The 19,616-nt window shown below is 41.3% G+C and overlaps 1 protein-coding gene across 4 annotated transcripts in view; it reads right to left on the reverse strand.

Annotated features, from left to right (window-relative positions):
• Nucleotides 1–19,616, reverse strand: part of kdm4b (lysine (K)-specific demethylase 4B) — a 555,684-nt gene that overhangs the window by 324,979 nt on the left and 211,089 nt on the right. For all 4 annotated transcript variants that reach the window (XM_070859945.1, XM_070859943.1, XM_070859944.1 and 1 more), the window contains one exon: nt 6,891–6,994. In XM_070859945.1, the coding sequence (XP_070716046.1) occupies nt 6,891–6,994 (104 nt within the window). The remainder of the gene's footprint in view (nt 1–6,890; nt 6,995–19,616) is intronic.

The following is a 19,616-nucleotide window of genomic DNA, read 5'->3' on the forward strand; positions in this document are numbered from 1 at the left end:
AGGGTGTCTCCCCAGTTCATTCAGACTGTTAAGTGGAGCTCCACTGCACTTGTGCAAACTGCTGTAAGATCTGAATTATGACCATGCTGTACAATATTGCAAAACTTTCCAAACTGACCAAATTCCTTAATGTCGTATAATTTAAACTTTTGAAGCTGAATAGATCAATTGTCATCCCAACGTCAATTACATGGTGCTCAAGATCAAAACTGCCCGTTTGACTCGCTCAGCCTCTTTCTCCTTGACCCGCAATATCATACCCTCGTCTTGACTTCATCTCTCTCTGTAGCTTCTCTCCCGATCTTCACCAAATTCATTTTCTCCATTAGACCGACTTCCTTCATCTTTAATATCCTCCCAAACTATCTTCTCACCACGTGGACAACAACTGGCATTTATATAGCACATTTAAGGTAGTAAAATATCCCAAGGCACTTCACAGAGCATTATCAAACAATATCTGATACTGAGCCACATAAGGAGATATTAGGACAATGACCAAAAGCTTGATCGAAGAGGTAGGTTTTAAAGAGCATCACAAAGGAGGAGGAGAAGGAGGTAGAGGAATGGAGAGGTTTAGGGAGGGAATTCCAGAGCTTGGGGCCTAGGCAGCTGAAAGCACGGACGCCAATGGTGGTTCAATTAAAATTGGTGATGCGCAAGAGTCCGGAATCGGAGAAGATTAGATTTAAGAGACATTACGGCACAGAAGGAGGCCCATCCAGTCCATGCCTGCTCTCTGTAGAGCAATCCAGCCAATCTCATTCCCCTGGTCTCTTCCTGTAGCCCTGCAAGTTTATTTCCCTCAACAGCCTATCCGATTTCCTTTTGAAATCATTGATTGTCTCCGTTTCCACCACCCTCGTAGGCAGCGGGTTCAAGGTCATTACCACTCGCTGCGTAAAAAAGTTCTTCCTCACATCCCCCCTGTATCTCTTGCCTAAAACCTTAAATCTGTGTCCCCTAGTCCTTACACCATCAGCTAATGGGAACAGCTTTTCTTTGTCTACCATACCTAAACCGGTCATAATATTGTACATCTCTATCGAATCTCCCCTCAATCTCCTTTGCTCCAAGGAGAACAATCCCAGCTTCTCAAACTTAACCTTGTGGCTAAAATCCCTCATCCCTTGAACCATTCTAGTAAATCTCCTCTGCACCCTCCCAAGGACCTTTACATTCTTCCTAAAATGTGGTGACTAGAACTGGAAGCAATACTCCAGTTGTGGCCTAACCAGAGCTTTATAAAGGTTCAACATAACTTCCCTGCTGTTGTATTCAATACCTCTATTTCTGAAGCCCAAAATCTCATATGCTTTGCTAACTGCTCTCTCAATATGTCCTGCCACCTTCAAAGATCTATGCACATGAACCCCCAGGTTCCTCTGTCCCTGCTCGCTCTTTAGAACAGTGTCATTAAGTCTCTAGTGCCTCTCCCTATCCCTTCTGCCAAAATGCATCACCTCACACTTCTCTATTAAATTCCATCTGCCACTTGTCTGCCCATTCTGACAGCCTATTTATGTCTTGTTTCAGTCACTGTTTGCCACAGCTTCAAGTTTGGTATCGGCAGCAAATTTTGAAATGTTACTCTGTATTCCAATATTAGTCATTTACAAACATTAAAAAAGCAGTGGTCCTAAGCACTGACCCCTGGGGCCCACCACTGTCCACCACCCTCCAGTCTAAGAAACAACCATTCACCACAACGTGCTGTTTTCTGTCCTTAAGCCCATTTCTTATCCAAGCTGACAGTCCTATTCCATGAACCTCAATTTTGGTAAGCAGCCTTTTATGTGGCACTTTGCCAAACGCCTTCCCAAAATCCAGAGATAACATCCACTGCATTATCTTCATCAACTCTATTACTTCATCAAAAAATTCAATTCGATTTGTCAAACATGATATGCCTTTTACAAATCTGTCGTGGCTCTCCTTAATTAACTTAAACCTCTCCCAAGAGCCTGTTAACTTTTTCCCTGATTATTGTTTCGATAACCTTATCCACCACTGATGTTAAACTGACCAGCCTGTAGTTACTAGGAATGTCTTTGCATCCTTTCTTGAAGGATTGTAGGGCTAGAGAAGGTTACGTAGATAGGGAGGGGCAAGGATTTGAAAACAACGATGAGAATTTTTTTTAAAACTGAGTCATTGCCAGACCGGATGCCAATGTAGGTCAGCACAGGGATGTTGGATGAACAGGACTTCGTTGAAACTTATAGAATCATAGAAATTTGCATCACAGAAAGAGGCGCCATTTGGCCCATTGTGCCTGTGCTGGCTCTTTGAAAGACCAGTTTTGCTTAGTCCCACATTCCCACTTAACCCTGTAAGATTCTCATCCTCAAGTACCTGCCCAACTCACTTTTTTAATTATTTATGGAATCAGCTTCCGCCATCTTTTCAGATACCTGTCCTGGATTTCAGACCCCAACAACTCAGTGAAAAACACTCTCATCTCCCCTCTAGATCCTTTGCTAATGATTTTAAATCTATGACCTCTGGTTGTTGACCCACTTGTCAGAGCGAATCATTTTTCTTCATCTACTCTATCAAAACCTCTCATCATCGTGAAAACTTCTATTGTCATCTCTTAACCTTCTCTCTTCCAAGAAAAACAGTTTTAACTTTTCCAGTCTATCCTCATAACTGAAGTCCCTCATCCTTGGTAAAATCCTGGTAAAACCTCCTTGTACCCTTTCAAAGACCTTTACATCTTTCCTGAAGTTTGTTGCCCAGAATTGTCCACAATACTCCAGCTGAGGCCTAACCAGTGATTTTAAATTTCAACCATGATCTCTTTTCTTTTATATTCTATTCCTCTATTTATAAACCCAAGTAACCCTTATGCTTTTAACCACCTCATCAACTTGCCCTGCCATCTTTAAAGATTTGCGAATATGGAATTACTTTTCAAAATTGTACCATTTATAGTATACTGTCGCTCCATATTAGTCCTTTCAAAGTGCATCACTTCACGCCATCTGTCATGCTTCTACCCATTTCACTATCCTGTCTAGATCATCCTGGTCTATAACTAACCTCATCACTATCTACTACGCTGCCAAGTTACGGATCATCTGCAAACTTTATAATACTGCTCCCCGCACCAGTGTCCAGGTCATGTATTTGGAGAGTAATTGAAAACTGACCCTTTGGGACCACCACTGCAAACCACCTCCCAGTCTGAAAAACATCCATACTGCCATTTTCCCCTTAATTCCATGGGCTTCCATCTTCTTAATAAGCCTACTGTGTAGCACTTATACATAACATCTACACTAGTTTGATCAACCTTCTCTGTTAACTCAAAGAATTCAATCAAGTTAGTCAGACATCATTTTCCTTTAACAAATTCATGCTGGTTCTCCTTGAGTAACCCATGCCTTTCCAAATTAAAGTTTATTTTGTCCCCGATAATGGTTTCAAATAACTTCCCCACCGTCCTGCAGTTTCCTGGTTTATCCCTCTCCACTTTCTTGAATAGTGGTATAACATTAGCAACCCTCCAGTCCTCCGGCACTACTCCTGCATCCAATGAGGATTAAATGATCAATCAATGCCTCTGCTATTTCTACCTCTGCTTCTTTCAGCAACCGAGGATGCATTCTATCCGGACCAGGTGACGTACCAACTTTCAGTGATGTTTTTAGTACATCTTCTCTATCTATTTGCTATCCTGTCCATAACTTCTCTCCTCTTTTAGTGTAACCTTCACAGCATCCACTTTGTTTGTGAAGACAGATGCAAGGTACTCATTTAATACTTTAGCCGTGCCCTCTGCCTCAACATGAAGATTTCCCTTTGGGTCCTTAATAGGCCCAACTTTTTCCATAGCAAACTTTATATGTTTATAAAATGTATTTGGGTTCAATTTAACATTGCCTGCTAATCTTTTCTCATAGCCTCTCTTTTGCCTCCCGTATTAACTTTTTCAATCCCCTCCTATACTTTCCATAATCTTTATTTACTGACATTTGTCATAAGTCTCCTTAGAATCATAGAATAGAATCATAGAATAGTTTCAGCACGGAAGGAGGCCATTCGGCCCATCGAGCCTGTACCGGCTCTCTGCAAGAGCACTTCAACTAGTCCCATTACCCTGCCATTTCCCCATAGCCCTGCAATTTTTTTTTCTTCGGGTACTTATCCAATTCCCTTTTGAAAGCCACGATTGACTCTGCCTCCACCACCCTTTCTGGCCGTGCTTTCTTGATCCTAACCACTCGCTGCGTAAAAAGATTTTTCCTCATGTTGCCTTTGGTTCTTTTGCAAATTACCTTAAATCTGTGTCCTCTGGTTCTCGACCCTTACGCCAATGGGAACAGATTCTCTCTACGATCTACTCTGCCTAGACCCATCATGATTTTGAACACCTCCATCAAATCTCCTTTCAATCTTCTCTACTCCAAGGAGAACAATTCCAGCTTCTCCAGTCTATCCACGTAACTGAAGTCCCTCAACCTTGGAACCGTTCTTGTAAATTTTTTCTGCACTCTCTCTAAGGCCTTCACATCCTTCCTAAAACTGTGCCCAGCATTGGACTTGTACTGCTTTATTTTAACTTTAATTTCCTTTGTCATCCAGAGCACATTAGCTTGGTGCAAGTTAGGATACGGACAGCAGAGTTTTGGTTGAGCTCAAGTAAATGTAGGGTGGGAGGCCAGCCAGATTAGAAAAGTCTTGTCTAGAGGTAACAAAGGCATTGATGAGGGTTTCACCAGCAGATGCCCTCGTGAGCATCACTGATTATAATCGCTCAACCATTGGTGGCTGTGCCTTCAGCTGCCTAGGCCCTAAGCTCTGAAACTCCCTCCCTAAACCTCTCCGCCTCTCTATCTCTTTTAAGACACTCCTTAAAAGCTACCTCTTTGCCCAAGCTTCTGCCGTCATATCTTCTTATATAACTCAGTGTCAAATGTATTTGTTTCGTCTTAAAACACTCCTGTGAAGCACCTTGGGACGTTTTACTACGTTATAGGCGCTATATAAATACAAATTGTTGTTTTTGTTGTTGGATGTCAGACAAGCAGTGTAAAAAATTAGATACAGTGGAGGGATCGAGAGAGGTAGTGGTGAGGTAGAGCTGGTCAACGTACATGTGGAACCTGATGTGTTTTTGGATGAGGTCGCCAAGGGGCGGCATGTTGATGAGAAATAGAAAGGTGGCCAAGGATAGATCCTTGGGAGACTCCAGAGGTAACAGTGTGGAAGCGTGAGAAGAAAAGATATTGCTGATGATTCTCTAGTTACGACACAATAGATAAGAATGGAACCAGGCAAGTGGAATCCCACCCAGCTGAGAGACAGAGCAGAGGCGTTGGAAGAGGATGGTGTGGTCAACCGTGTCAAAGGCTACAGACACATCGAGAAGAACACGGAGAGATAGTTTCCCACAGTCACAGTCACATAGGGTGCCATTTGTGACTTTAATAAAGGCCATTTCAGTACCGTGGCAGGTACAGAAATCGGATTGGAAGGATTCACAACATGTAGTTCCTTCCTTCAGCCTAATATTTGCCATCCCTAATGGTTCTCTTTTGTTAGGCTCCATCCCTCTGCACTTAAAAACTACCTAGCTGCTCAAAACACCCACCTTTCAACCATTTCATTCTATTCACCTACTAACATATCTTCAATATTGCTTTTGATTAAGCTTCTCCTGATCAGCTTTAACCAAATTGCGAAGACGCTTGATCCCAGTTGAGGTCCAGTACCAAATCCATCCTACCCTTCCAAAATGAAGAGCAAAATGAAGGCAAAAAGACAGCGATAGTGAAGAAAGTTCAGACAAAAATTGCAAAAACAGAGTCACGCGACATCATCATCATCATAGGCAGTCCCTCGGAATCGAGGAAGGCTTGCTTCCACTCTGAGTCCTTAGGTGGCTGAACAGTCTAACACGAGAGCCACAGTCCCTGTCACAGGTGGTACAGATAGTCGTTGAGGGAAGGGGTGGGTGGGACTGGTTTGCCGCACGCTCTTTCTGCTGCCTGCGTTTGATTTCTGCATGCTCTTAGCGATGAGACTCGAGGTGCTCAACACTCTCCCGGATGCACTTCCTCCACTTAGGGCGGTCTTTGCCCAGGGACTCCCAGGTGTCAGTGGGGATGTTGCACTTTATCAGGGAGGCTTTAAGGGTGTCCTTCTAACATTTCCTCTGCCCTCCTTTGGCTCGATTGCCATGAAGGAGTCCCGACTAGAGCGCTTGTTTTGGAAGTCTCGTGTCTGGCATGCGGACAATGTGGCCTGCCCAGTGGTGCTGATCAAGTGTGGTCAATGCTTCAATGCTAGGAATGTTGGCCTGGTTGAGGACGGTAAGGTTGGTGCGTCTGTCCTCCCAGGGGATTTATAGGATCTTGCGGGGACATCATTGGTGGCATTTCTCCAGCGACTTGAGGTGTCTATTGTACATGGTCCATGCCTCTGAGCCATACAGTCACGCAACACCCAATCCATAAACCACAAGAAGGATGTTTGACAGAAGTGTAACTGTTGAAAAGCAATCTAAACTGGCAAGCTGTCAATACCCTATCTGTCTAGAGTTGTGATAACAGCAGCATTGCTGAAGTGTATTGACTCCTTAAGGAAACAGTTTAGCAGCAATGCCAAATACAGCTACTTTTCGAATACATTTTAAGCCTGTAAATTGGGATGTCTTTGTGACAATGAAATTATTTTATTAATCAAACAAGAAAATAAACAAACATTCACTATAAGCTAATTCCATCAACCACATTAAATGACATCAATTGTACTACCTTGCACAAAAAGACTAGTATGGCAATTGTTCCCTTCTTTGGTTCTGTATAATTACTAATGTAATAAAAATAAGAACATTTGACTGGGATGCAACTCAGTCCAGCCTAACAGCTGGGATAACCTACCCTGTCAAAGGGAATGCTGTACTTCTTCAGTATAGAAGGTGATATGAGAGTCATTTTGTGCCGAAGAAATGCATCACATCCTTGAGAACTGCCTGGAAAGAAGCCTGCAAGAAGAGAGTAAAATAGAATGGGTCATATTTTTGCCACATTCATTACAGTACAAGATCTAACTGCACTGTTCTGACAGTCAGTTTTTCTTTTGAAAGCTAGTCAGTCAAACTCTGCTAATTCATCTCAGATGTAATAAACAATGTAAATAGGTTTCTTTCTCACAAATGTTCTTCCCTCCCTAAGATTATGCAGCAAAAGAAGAAAAAAAATCTTGCAACTTATCACATCAACGCTATGTCTCCAAGCGCTTCGTGCAGTGCATTACTTTTGAAGTCTTAGGATTATCATGTAGGCAAATCCAGTGGAAAATGATTAACTAGAAAGCCCCTGATATTTAATTCTTCGATTCCAAGACCACTTCTACTACAATCTCATATTGTAGGCAGTTAATATATGACAGTATTATACTGCAAACAGATCTACTCTCAGCAGCTATCATTTGATGTCAGCAGCTCACTATATTTAAAATTGTTTTTAAAGCAAGATTATTATTTTTTTTTAAAGTTGACCTCACACGACAAAAAAACTAAATAAATATAATTTCCAACATTACTGTATCTCAGAGCTCCTGAAAAACTGCAAAATGCTTCTCAATCCATCTTTTATGGACAGACTAAGTCTGCGACTTATTTCCAAACTTTTCAAAGCTCATCTGGCAAAGTAGCAGCACAGGAGAGTGCTTGGCTGACTCCATGGCCCTTTTTTTTCCCCAAGCTTGACAACCCAGCCATGACACCTTATGTGTAAAATCTTTACTTGTTCAGAAAAGGTGGATTTGTTACTTTGGTAACACAAATGCATCTATCTGCTGAACTGCACTCAAGTTCCGGGAGCTTGTTCATTTATTTTGGCTGCACAAACACGCACTATGATTTTCCATGCATCTATTCGGTATAATTTGAAGATACAAAATTCAGTGTCTCCACTATAGCAAGATGAATTACTATGTTGAAGCAGCAACTAGCTAGCTTAGAGTGACTTCTAAAACAGTGCCAGTTACCTGTATCTTCTTACATATATGGCACTGGGTCATTGTGAGAGCACATAAGCCAACAAAGACACTTCTGAAAAAAACATTTGCTTGGAAATACTGGCCTCTGACTTCTCCTTGAAGATTCAGAGAAAAAGAAAGACTTGGATGTAATATAGTGCCTTTCACGACCACCGGAAGTCTCAAAGCTCTTTACAGTCAATGGAGTACTTTTGGCATGTAGTCACTGTTTCACTGTTGTAATGTAGGAAATGCAGCAACCAATTTGCACAAAAGCTAGCCCCCACAAATAGCAATGTTAAAATGACCAGATAATCTGTTTTTGTTGTATTGATTGAGGGATAAATATTGGCCATGACACTGGGGATACCTCCCCTGCTCTCTTCGAAATAGTGCCATGAGAGAGCAGATGGTGCCTCGGTTTGACACTCCCTCAGCACTGCACCGGAGTGTCAGCCTAGACATTTTCTGCTCAAGTCCCTGGAGAAGTAAAACATTCGATAACATTTCAGTAAAGTATAATGGTGGGTATGAGAACAACCAGCACTGCAGTTCATTCATTTCATTCTTCCAAAATTGGGTTGTGTCTGGAGAGAACATTTTAAGTTAGGCCAAAGTACCAGTGGTCAGTCACTGTTGATGGTAGGGTGGGAGTAATTTGAAGTGGTGAATTAAAAGTGTCGCACAAGTACAGTTCTGGCATATTATAGCGTATTGATACCACTTCTCTGTACAAGCTTAGCAGCATCATTAACATCCTTAGCAGCATCACTGACATTACTTTTTAAGTTTGTGAAAATCCATACAGTTATTAAATTAATATACAAGGACAGGCTATTTACCAAACCACTGTTGAATGCACTAATGGTTCCCAGCATGCCCAATTTCAAAATGGGCCTGGAAACTGAAGTGGAGAAATAACTTATCAAGCTTAGCGAAAAATCCGGGAGTTATAAGTCAGCGATGTGACACTTCAATTTTTACAGAGCCATTAAGGTCGGGCACATGGATGGTTTCCAGCACTCCATAGCACCTAGTGCCTGATCAAGGGTTTACAGTAGTGATAACATTAATATCTGCACAAGCAGAGTTCTTTTAAAAAATAAAGTCCTCAAAAGTGAACAAAATACAGTCTTCTGTTCCAATCAAATTCTGTCAGCGCTACAACTGGAGAAGTCAGTCTGCAGATGTTGTGCTCGTGAGCTGCATACTTAGCGTTCCCAGGGCTGGCCAACAACTTTGTAAGTTATTCAGATGACAGGCTAGCGTGTCCACTGACAAATGGACACCAACTTAATACAGCAATTGTCCCACAGATTAGAAGCTTTGAGGGGACGGGAACTGTTAGGAAGAAAATGGGCAAGAATTTATTGTAGCCGGATTTGCCTTGGCCCATTTAATTTCTATGACCTTTTGCACTGGAAGTTACTGCAAGTTCGAGATCCAAACAGTGCGGTGCCCTCTACAGGGCATCTGGGACCTGGGCGAGTAGGATAAGCAATAGTGTGTTCCCTTAACCAATTAGATTGAAGTATTGTTAATGAGCAGTGCAGTGTCTGAATTAGGAAGTGCAAGTTAGATTAGTGGATTTAATACAGAAAACAGAGGGGGGAAAAAAAGACAGAAAAAGTAAAAAATATATATATTTTTAAATATCTAACAACAATTAAAATCTTAAAGAAGAAGAATCCACACTTATAAAAGTTACTTTTCAGTGCCAGAGAGGTTGTTTGGCAGTAAATAAAGCTCATCACGCTGTTAAAAAGGATTCTTAGACGGAAATGAACAAACTTTCTGCGGCGAGTTTAGTCAGTATCTACCAAGCAAGTACAGGAACCTTACGCTGTTCAATACATTTGAATGGAGATGCAGACAGCGAGATGAACCTTTCAAGCAGCTAATGGAGGAGCGGCCCATCTAAGACAGCAACTTTTGGATTTTTGCGCTTAACTACGCATCTGTGCTTGCCTGAAGTTGGTGTCCGATTTGCGCATAAAGAACGGATAGCGCTGTTAGCTTCATCATTATTTTTACATTAAATTCTGGCCCAATATAATAAAGTTTCAAAAAATCAAATGAAATCTTGTCTATATTCTAGTGCTATTTAGCCCGCACGATGTAGAATTTAATATTTTTTAAATAAATGAGATACATAAAAAGGATAATACTTTAGATAACACCGGATCCTTTATGTCAAATGGTTTAAAAAAGCATTCAAAATAAACTACAATAAAAATTACACAGTGCGTCACATTTAATCTTTGGTACAATATATATTCAATTACCTAAAAAGCTGTATTTGGAACTGGTTTACAGCCAAATCAAATAGACAATGGTAACAAAATGGTAAGAAAAAGGGCAAGTATAAGATTTGAGATCTCGATAGGTAATATTAGTTAGGAAGTAAAATTAAAGTTTAAATAAAAATAGTCAGGAGAAGAAGTGCTAAATGGTGATAACAGGGCAAGCACAAATGTTTATATTTTTATTTATGTCATGTTTACTTTAGTAGCTTGTAGTTATTAGAATAAAGTTATTCCTGGTGCTTTTTTTATTGTATTAGTCTATAGCACATAAATTGAGAATTTGCATAACTGGACAAACCATGAAGACCAACATTTCTCACAACCTGCCAACCGTTAAGGATTAAAGTTTATTGCAGAAACACTCAAGCTCAGAATTGCAATGTGTGTTGATTCAATCAGAAATCATCAACAGTACTCTATACAAAAAATTAACGTTAAAAATGTACAACAGAACGGAATATTTTCGATACTTAAAACAGGAAATTGGGAGTCACAAATGCTGAAAATATCGGCAAATAGTTAAACAGGCATTGCCATATTCCTTTAATTCTGTTTTTATAAAATCAGGTCACTCAATGGGTTGAGAAATTCATAAAACCTAGGACTGTATTCAGTAGAGCAAAGAAGGTTATGGAGAGACTAACAGGTGTTCAAAATTTTGAATGGGTAAAGTGAAAAATCATTTCCACTGGTCAGTGAATTGGTAACGAGAGCATAATCTTACCATTAATACTATAAAAATACAACATTAGAAGCAGGGGGGGCTTTTATGGAGGGTATGGAGGTAGAGGAGAAATCTAATGAGGATTGCTTAAAAAGCCTATCAACGATACTTCTGGGTCAAAGGCTGACAAGATGACAACTCAAGAATGCATTCCATTTCTGTCCTACCGTGACTGACCTTTGCAATCTGCACAGTAATGTCACTGCACTGTGTGTAGAGTTTCAGAGTATAAGTAACCCATGCTGGGACACAATTTGAAGCCAGAGTAGCCTACAACACAATTACTTTATATTAAATATTGATTATTAATAATTCCAATGAAAATTGGGAAATCAAGGAGAACTTATTGACAGCAACTGCTAAATACTGGGGGCCGTCCTCTTTTAAAGAAAATGTCAATTTTCTCTATATTTGCTAATCTTCCAACAAAATTCTAGAATGCAGTTTTCAAACAGGATTTCTGAGACTACGATTTCATTCGTTGGTCAATTGTGGAGAAAAATAGACATTCTCCATTTTGCATTGAAGAGGTACTTCAACCTCCTTTGATGTGGTATAGGAGAGTGGGAAAGAGAGAAAAAAGCAACAAGACAGAGAACAGAATAGATATTCTCCATTTTGTGTTAAAAGATGAACTTGAACCTCTCTCTGACCTACAGTCACTGAAATACACAACATGCATCAACTTCAGTTTGTAGTATAGGATGGGGAGGCGGTGGGGGGAGTAAGGAGAGTGCGAGTGAGAAGAACAAATGACAAACAAACCTTGGATGCTAATGGATTAAAAAGGGCCCATGATATTTCCAATGTCAGCCATGCCATTGGCTCAGAGAAGGCCAAAGCATTTTTCAAAGAAAAGAGCTAGGCAGTTCAGTAAAGATGGGAAGTTATCCCATACCTTGCATTTATGCTCCAAGTAGCAGGCTCAAAGCCTGTGGAGCAGAGTGCTGGGATCAGAGCAGCAACAATTTGTGCTTATACCAGTGCAATTCACATGGAGGAAGATATCTGTTTGTGTGTTTAACATTAGGTGGAACAAAACAACCTCAAAGGGCATGGGAAAAAGGAAGAATTTTGAAACGGTTATCAGGGAGAGCGAGTTGGGAGGACAAGAGGAATTGATCAAGATTCCCAAAAGACAGGAATACAGTGAGTGGCATTGGAGGCTAAGGAGAGCCCATTGATAAGAGGAACTGATGGTGCATGTGTGCGCGTGAGAAGATCACCAAGATTGGGAGTGACAAGGCCACGAATGGAGTTGAACACGAGGGCAAAAGCGTAAAGTAAATGGAGAGGATGGGTGATAGGAATATAGGAGCTAACAGTGAATGCAGGCTGTCGCATATTGAATGATCTGAAATTTGTGCACAAATGTTGGCTAGGAGAAATCACATTTTGAGGTGACGACGACATGGATTTTGACAACTGGAAAAGACGGCAGGAGTGGGGTAAAATAAGAGGTGGGGAAAAGATGAGCAATATTTCAGAGATGGAAGAAAGTGGGGTCTTGGTAACGGAGCAGGTGTGCGGCAGAAAGCAGAGCTCAGGGTTGAGCAGTGGTACATCAAAGTTCCATGTCACTTCCTTACTCAGCCCAAGATGGCATCCTGAGAGGTAAACCAAGTCGGGGGCAGAGGCATGCTGAAGGTGACAGGAGCAAAAAATGGTTTTGGCTTGGCTGACATGGAATTGAAGAAAATGTTGAAAAATCCAGGATTTGATGCATACAGCCTGTCAAAGATTGTCACAACAGCCTCTAGATTGATGGAGAAGCCAGAGAAGGAGCTGGATGTAATCAGCAGATATATTAAAGCTGGATATATTAAAGCTGACCCCATACTTCTTGGATGATGTCACCCATGAATAGTATGAAGATGGTGGAGAGGAGGGGACCAACATTGGACTCCATAAATTATACCAGAGGTGACCGAACAGGCATTGCAGGAACTGAGTGGAACTAGGAGACAGCACCTCTCTACCACTGAGGTGGTACAGAGATGCGAGACACTCAAGGAGGATGAAATGTTCAATGGTGTTGAAGGCAACAGAAAGGTTGAGGAGGATGAGGAGAAAAAGAAAATCGAGATCATATTCACGCAGTATGTAGCTGGTGAACGTGACTAATGTTTTGGGTGAGGCAGAAGCCAGATTGGAGGATCTCCAATAAGAAGTCATGGGAGAGGTGAGAAGTATTTGAGGCATTGGAAAGTCAAGAGTGGAGACGTTACAATTGGGCTGCCTGAAGACGGGAGTGATGAATGGCAGTCTTAAAGGTGCTGAGGACAATGTCATACTCATTCACGACATCAACAAGCATGGGGCTGAGAAACTCAAATTGGGTGCTAGGCTTTATGGAGGAGATGATTATGTTAAGGACAGATAGGGGCAGAAGAGGCAGATGGGGGAAGAAACAACAGAGAAGAGGACGAGTGAAGGCTCGGCTGGGTGTACAGCAATACGGGAGAACTGGGACTTGAGAACACAGGAAATATGAGGGAGGTGGTGGTAGCTGTGCAGATAGTCTCAATTTTGGACACAAAGTCCATGAGTTCCTCACATTTAGAGATCACACCTTTCCCTCTTGATGTAGAAAGGCACGTGGGTTAGGGAGCTCTAAAGGGAGGAAAAGATTTTTGAAAGTTAAAAATAACTGAAATTAAGATTGTCACACAGCCCACCTTAACTCATTCATCTAGAAAAACCGACAGTCTCCCTTCCATCACCCAACGGTCTATTAAGTGATTTCAAGGGTTTAGCTTTCTTATCTTACCCAGAAGTTCACTGCAATGTGTGAACTCTAACAAATATAGAAAAGACCATTTTCTTCTTTCCTTCTCCCTGCGCACCATTCTTGATCTACACCAACACATTTTATGCCTGGAGAGTACCCAGAGATACCAATTTACCACTCTGACTTAGCACCCTGTCAGGGCCTTTGGCAAGCCCCATGAAAAGCAGCACTGCATCAATGACAAATGAAGTTCATAACCATACTGTTCTAGAATTACAATGAATACAAAACAAGCAATCAGGCATCATGAGTAAACAGTTTTAGATTTGTACTCCATCTGCTCGGCCTTGGTAAATCCTGAGTGTGCCTAACTGGGTAAGGACATCTACCATTATCTTCCTGTATGAAGGGTCAGAAAGAATTGACTTTCAATGACTAACATAACCGAGTAAAAGCATCAATTACAGGCATATGCAGCAAAAACAATACGGCTGTTTTAGGCATTAAAATAAAGAGTGATAAAATAAATGCCCCATATACCAACTGTACATTACCTTTTCTTGTCTGAAATGCACATCAGCATCAGCTATAATTGCTCATCCAGACGAAGTATATTTCCAGAAATATTAATTATTATTTTCAACTTCAGGAGCAGGTAGTTCTAAAATATTTATTGTACACTTAAAAAGGAAAATGACTGTGTGTTTAGAGAGGAGGGTAAGTCAGTTTATAAAAAAAAGAATTCTCACACAAGCATCTCAGCAATTTTTTTTTAATCCTATAAAATGACTGCTCCCTGCTCGGTCACTCCCAACTGGCATCTGCAGCTGCTGGCTCACCGCATTCCCCACAGAGCCGTTAACACTGCTGTCAACAAAGCAGCTCCTTGCAGAGAAGGGAGAACTCAAAACAGGTCTCCACAGGATGGGAAATAGAAACAAATTGTACCTCCAAACTTCCCCGAAGGTTATGTGGGATGACACAAGGTCCGAGGTAGGCAGAAACATTTGGTAAAATCATGAAGACAAGCAAAGGCAGATTTTTAACAAGAGAGAGAAGCCAAGAGAAATAATGAATGTAGAATGGCAGACAAAACCCAAACAATAATGGGTTTTTACTGTATACAGATATGACAAGATGTGGTTGCATTTATATACACTTTAAAGTGCAAAAACAGAAGATATGGAGGTAAATGCAACACCATTTAGGAGAAAGTAAGATCCCCAAAAATCCAGACAAGATAAACGATCAATTAATCATTTGAGGGAGGAATAATCACCAGGACACACTGCTCTTCTTTGAATCTCCAATGCCCCCTAACAAGTACCAAGTGTTAGTTCATCATCTCATCCAAACGATAGCACCTTCAACAATGCAGAATTCCCTCAATACTGCACTGGAGTGCCAGCTGGATTATGTGCTAAAGTCCTGGAGTGATGCTGAAACACGACAGCACTCTAAACTCCACAGTGGCTATCAGCACAGCAAGCTTCTGTGAAGAGGAAGGGTAGTTACTGAATGTGCTTATATGTTAATGTCAATGCAATGTTTTCAGGCTATCACTGGCTTGTGCAGCCAGTGTTTATTCCAGGCATGCAGGTACAGCAGGTGGCGAAGGCGGCAAATGGCATGTTGGCTTTCATAGCTAGGGGATTTGATTATAGGAGCAGGGAGGTCTTACTGCAGTTGTACAGGGCCTTGGTGAGGCCTCACCTGGAATATTATGTTCAGTTTTGGTCTAATCTGAGGAAGGACGTTCTTGCTATTGAGGGAGTGCAGCGAAGGTTCACCAGACTGATTCCCGGGATGGCAGGACTGGCATAGGAGGAGAGACTGGATCAACTGGGTCTGTATTCACTGGTGTTTAGAAGGATGAGAGGGATTTCATAGAAACATATAAAATTCTGACGGGACTGGACAGGTTAGATGCAGGAAGAATGCGCCCGATGTTGGGGAAGTCCAGAACCTGGGGACACAGTCGAAGGATAAGGGATAAGCCATTTAGGACTGAGATGAGGAGAAACTTCTTCACTCAGAGTTGTTAACTTGTGGAATTCTCTACCGCAGAGAGTTGTTGATGCAAGTTCGTTGGATATATTCAAGAGGGAGTTAGATATGGCCCTTACGGCCAAAGGGATCAAGGGGTATGGAGAGAAAGCAGGAAAAGGGTACTGAGGTGAATGATCAGTCATGATATTATTGAATGCCGGTGCAGGCTCGAAGGGCCGAATGGCCTACTCCTGCACCTATTTTCTATGTTTCAATGTAATCCTGACGGATTCATCAAGTTAACTGGCCTGGCTCCTTCCTGGGATCAGAATAACCTGCTTCTCACATCTGGACAGTTGACGAGACTTCACCTCCTCTACTGGATAGTTACTTGACTTCACCACTTTTGGAATAAAGCAAGCAGCTGGGTTACATGATTTGAGCTAGATCGATGCTCTATGAGTTTGACCTTAAAATATATTTACCTAACAAGAACACAAATCTCCAAGTTTCCTAGAGTTTGCATATTTAGACAGACCAGCAGTTGCAGTGCAAACTTAGTGACCACCCACCTCCCATAAATAGATATAACAATAGGGACTATGGTTAGAAATGTGCTAAAAGTTCTGATTCATCACAGACTTTTCTAATCAAGTTGCTGGCATCATTTGAAGATGTTTTTGGCATGGTGTAGATAGCAAATGTAGTCAATATGTACCTAGATTTTCACAGTCCAAGTTCCATGCTGGTAATTAATGGCTAGGGTAAGATATCTCCGAATGGGATAGGAGTGAAGTATGGCACCAGTGAGAAAATTGACTTAAAAATAGGAAACACAACGAAACCATCAAATTATAGACACTGGATGCTGCTAAGAAGTTATGTATGAACTGGTATTCCCAGGGGTTGTCCGTCGGACGCCTGCTTTTTTTTTTTAAGGAGACTTGATTAAAAGAATTGTAAACACCAGCTACCCTGATGGCTCTAAGTTTATTCAGTGAGTAACTGAGCCATTAGGCCAGGATGGTTCCAGGTTTGATCCTGATCTGTGCTCAATGGGCCGATCCTAGTCCAGGGAGCAGTAGGACCACTGCCATTGGTTTGTGTATTCCTGCCTCTATCCAGTAAATGCCAGTGGAAGTGAACCCTTGTGGACACTGGACGAGAACAAGATCACGCTCAGCTGTGACACCCAAGATGAGTCACAGGACATTTATCCAAAAAGCAGGCGCAATTGCTAGTTCATTCAGGGAACACTTTGCTGCATGCAGGAACAGTTGATGGTTGTCGAAATGCAAACCTGCCTGAATGTAATGAGAAGAATTTTTTTTTAAAAACTTGCCATCGACAAACTTGCTCGTCGAATTATACTGATCAAGACAGTAGAAAATTAAGCCTGACTACTATGATCAGCTGAGTGCACCAGCAGCACTACTGTATCAGCCATAGTGTGGTCATGGCCTACACTACAATATTCCAACCTGGTGTTCAAGTATAAAGTTGCTTTTATTTTTTTATTATTTGAATTCCAGGGGTCAGGCAACCATGAGCCAGATCCTAGTATTTATTCCGTTAATTCAATTTTCCATAGCCCGCAGCAGACTTAAACTTGGAATTATCATCGAAAACAATGGGAGCCAACTTCTGGAATCTGGCTTGGCTCCTTTCAAGGCAAAAATCCGGGAGCCACCCCGTGTCTGGCCCAACACATGAAGGACGGTCACTTGACTGAGGTATGAACAGACTGCCAACTTACATAAAACCGCTTTGGGAGAAAGGCAAAAAAAAATTGGTGGAGACACGGAGGGATAAAATATTGCATCAAAACAGAACAGTGAGTGAGTGACACCGCTTTGATGCTGAACTATGTTATAGTGAAAGTAATCCCTCTTCCCATACATTTTTCTTTTTCTATGTGAATTATATCAACACTCGAGAGCTAATGTAATATCACTGGCTCAGCAACATCGACTTAACAGCAGAGCAAATATTTCTATACAATAAAAATCTTGCACAGGGCACACACTACATGTTCAAAAGTTATGTTCTGCAATAGTTTAAATGTCTACATTTATCATTGAAAATCTATATGCAAACATCTACGATTGGAAAATGGTATGCATACATTTTAATTATGTAAAAGCCATTATTAAGCAGTTGCCTGTCAGTTTGTTGATAAACTAGTCAAATCACGTAAAATGCTTTTTGAAAAGACTTCCTTTTTTCCTCACTAATCAAAATTTCAGCATGTTTTAAATGAAACAAAATAAATATAAAAATTATATAGCATGATTAAATTTACCCATTAATTGTCTTGCGTGTCCTTTAACATCTTCATTACAGTTTATACTTCAAGGCCTCAACCTGTTTCAAAAGTCAGGGCTTCAACTGGATATTTTTAGCTAAACAGTTGAGAACATTCAACCACATTGTGCCTCTCCTGAGTGTGTGCTATTTGCAGATTTTCCCAGCATGGGATCAATGCATCATTAGGAGTTGACGGGGAGAAGAGTGTGCCCCCCCCACCCCCACCCCCCCACGATGATTTAAGAGCTTTACGTTTTCCAAGATACTTTGAAATAACTTGGAGATTGAATTCTCAAAGCTTTATTTCAAGCAAGTGATTTAAAAGGTGATTTCTATATGAACGACTCAAAAACAACACCCATCAGCAGCATACATCAGAAAATTGAGCACACCCCCACCCCCTGCAGTCTAATGCTCCCAAACCCCGTGATCTCGCTACATAATTCTCCGACAAGTTGTTCCAGCGTTCAGAACCTCCCTCTCCAGTATTCTTGGAACTCCAATTACCAATGCTCTCACATCCTAGGACCTCTGAGCTACTATGAGATCCTGATACCCAGGACTGTCAAAGCTCCCTTGCCTCATTCTAAAGATCCCATTCAATGTTGATAAGTCAGTGTATCTGGTACAGGTTAAACCTCCCTTATCCGGAACCTTCGGGACCTGGCCTGTCCTGGATGAGGGATTTTTCCGGACGAGGGATGGTCACGTTAAATTGGATGGTACAGGTACTGAGCAAGGGGATATCGAGGCTGGCTGGCTGGCTTGGGGCTGGGAGTGCGGATCGCGGAGTCAGGAGCGAGGAAGGACTTCAATTTGTTCATGTCGGAGCGGCCGGGAATGGTTCTGGACGAGGGGTGGTTCCGGATAAGGGAGTAACACCCTTGTTCTTATAAAACATCTGACTCATCACAAGCAAAGGTGCGTGAGCTCTGCTAGCTAGTGAAAACAATCAAACACTTCTAAATAAGTTACTGATGGTCAAGGTGTCAGTTTGGCTCACTTGGTAGCACTCTCAACTCTGGATTAAAAACTGTGCTTTCAAGCCCCACACCAGAATATGAGCACATAATATAGACTAATACTCCTGTCAATACAGAGAATGCTACATTATCTGAGCTCCTGTCCTTCAGATAAAAAGTTAATCGAAAAATAATCTGCCTGCGCAGGTAAGTATTTAAGATTCCATGGCATTTCTAGGAAAGAGGCAGGGAGTATACCTGGTGTCTTGGTTAACATTCCTCCCTCAACCAAGCTCATTTGTGGGATGTTGCCGATAGACGGCCGCTATATTTGGCTACAAATCACTCCATTCCAAAAGTATCTTGTGCAAAATGCTTCGAGATATTTTAACAGCATAATAAGAGATTATATAAATGCAAGTATTTATCAACATAGTCAAAGCTTGAGCTCATTAAGATGCTTTTAAAATGAATTTCAACACAATGTGTTAAGAATACATTTCCAGCAATGACCTATAATTATTTAATCCTGAAATGGTGTTAATTGTGCATAACCTATATCGTCTTTGCATAGTTTTATCCCTGCACTTTTAATAGCAGCTTTT

The sequence above is a fragment of the Pristiophorus japonicus genome, chromosome 18 (genome assembly GCF_044704955.1).
Source record: "Pristiophorus japonicus isolate sPriJap1 chromosome 18, sPriJap1.hap1, whole genome shotgun sequence".
Classification (NCBI taxonomy): Eukaryota; Metazoa; Chordata; class Chondrichthyes; family Pristiophoridae; genus Pristiophorus; species Pristiophorus japonicus.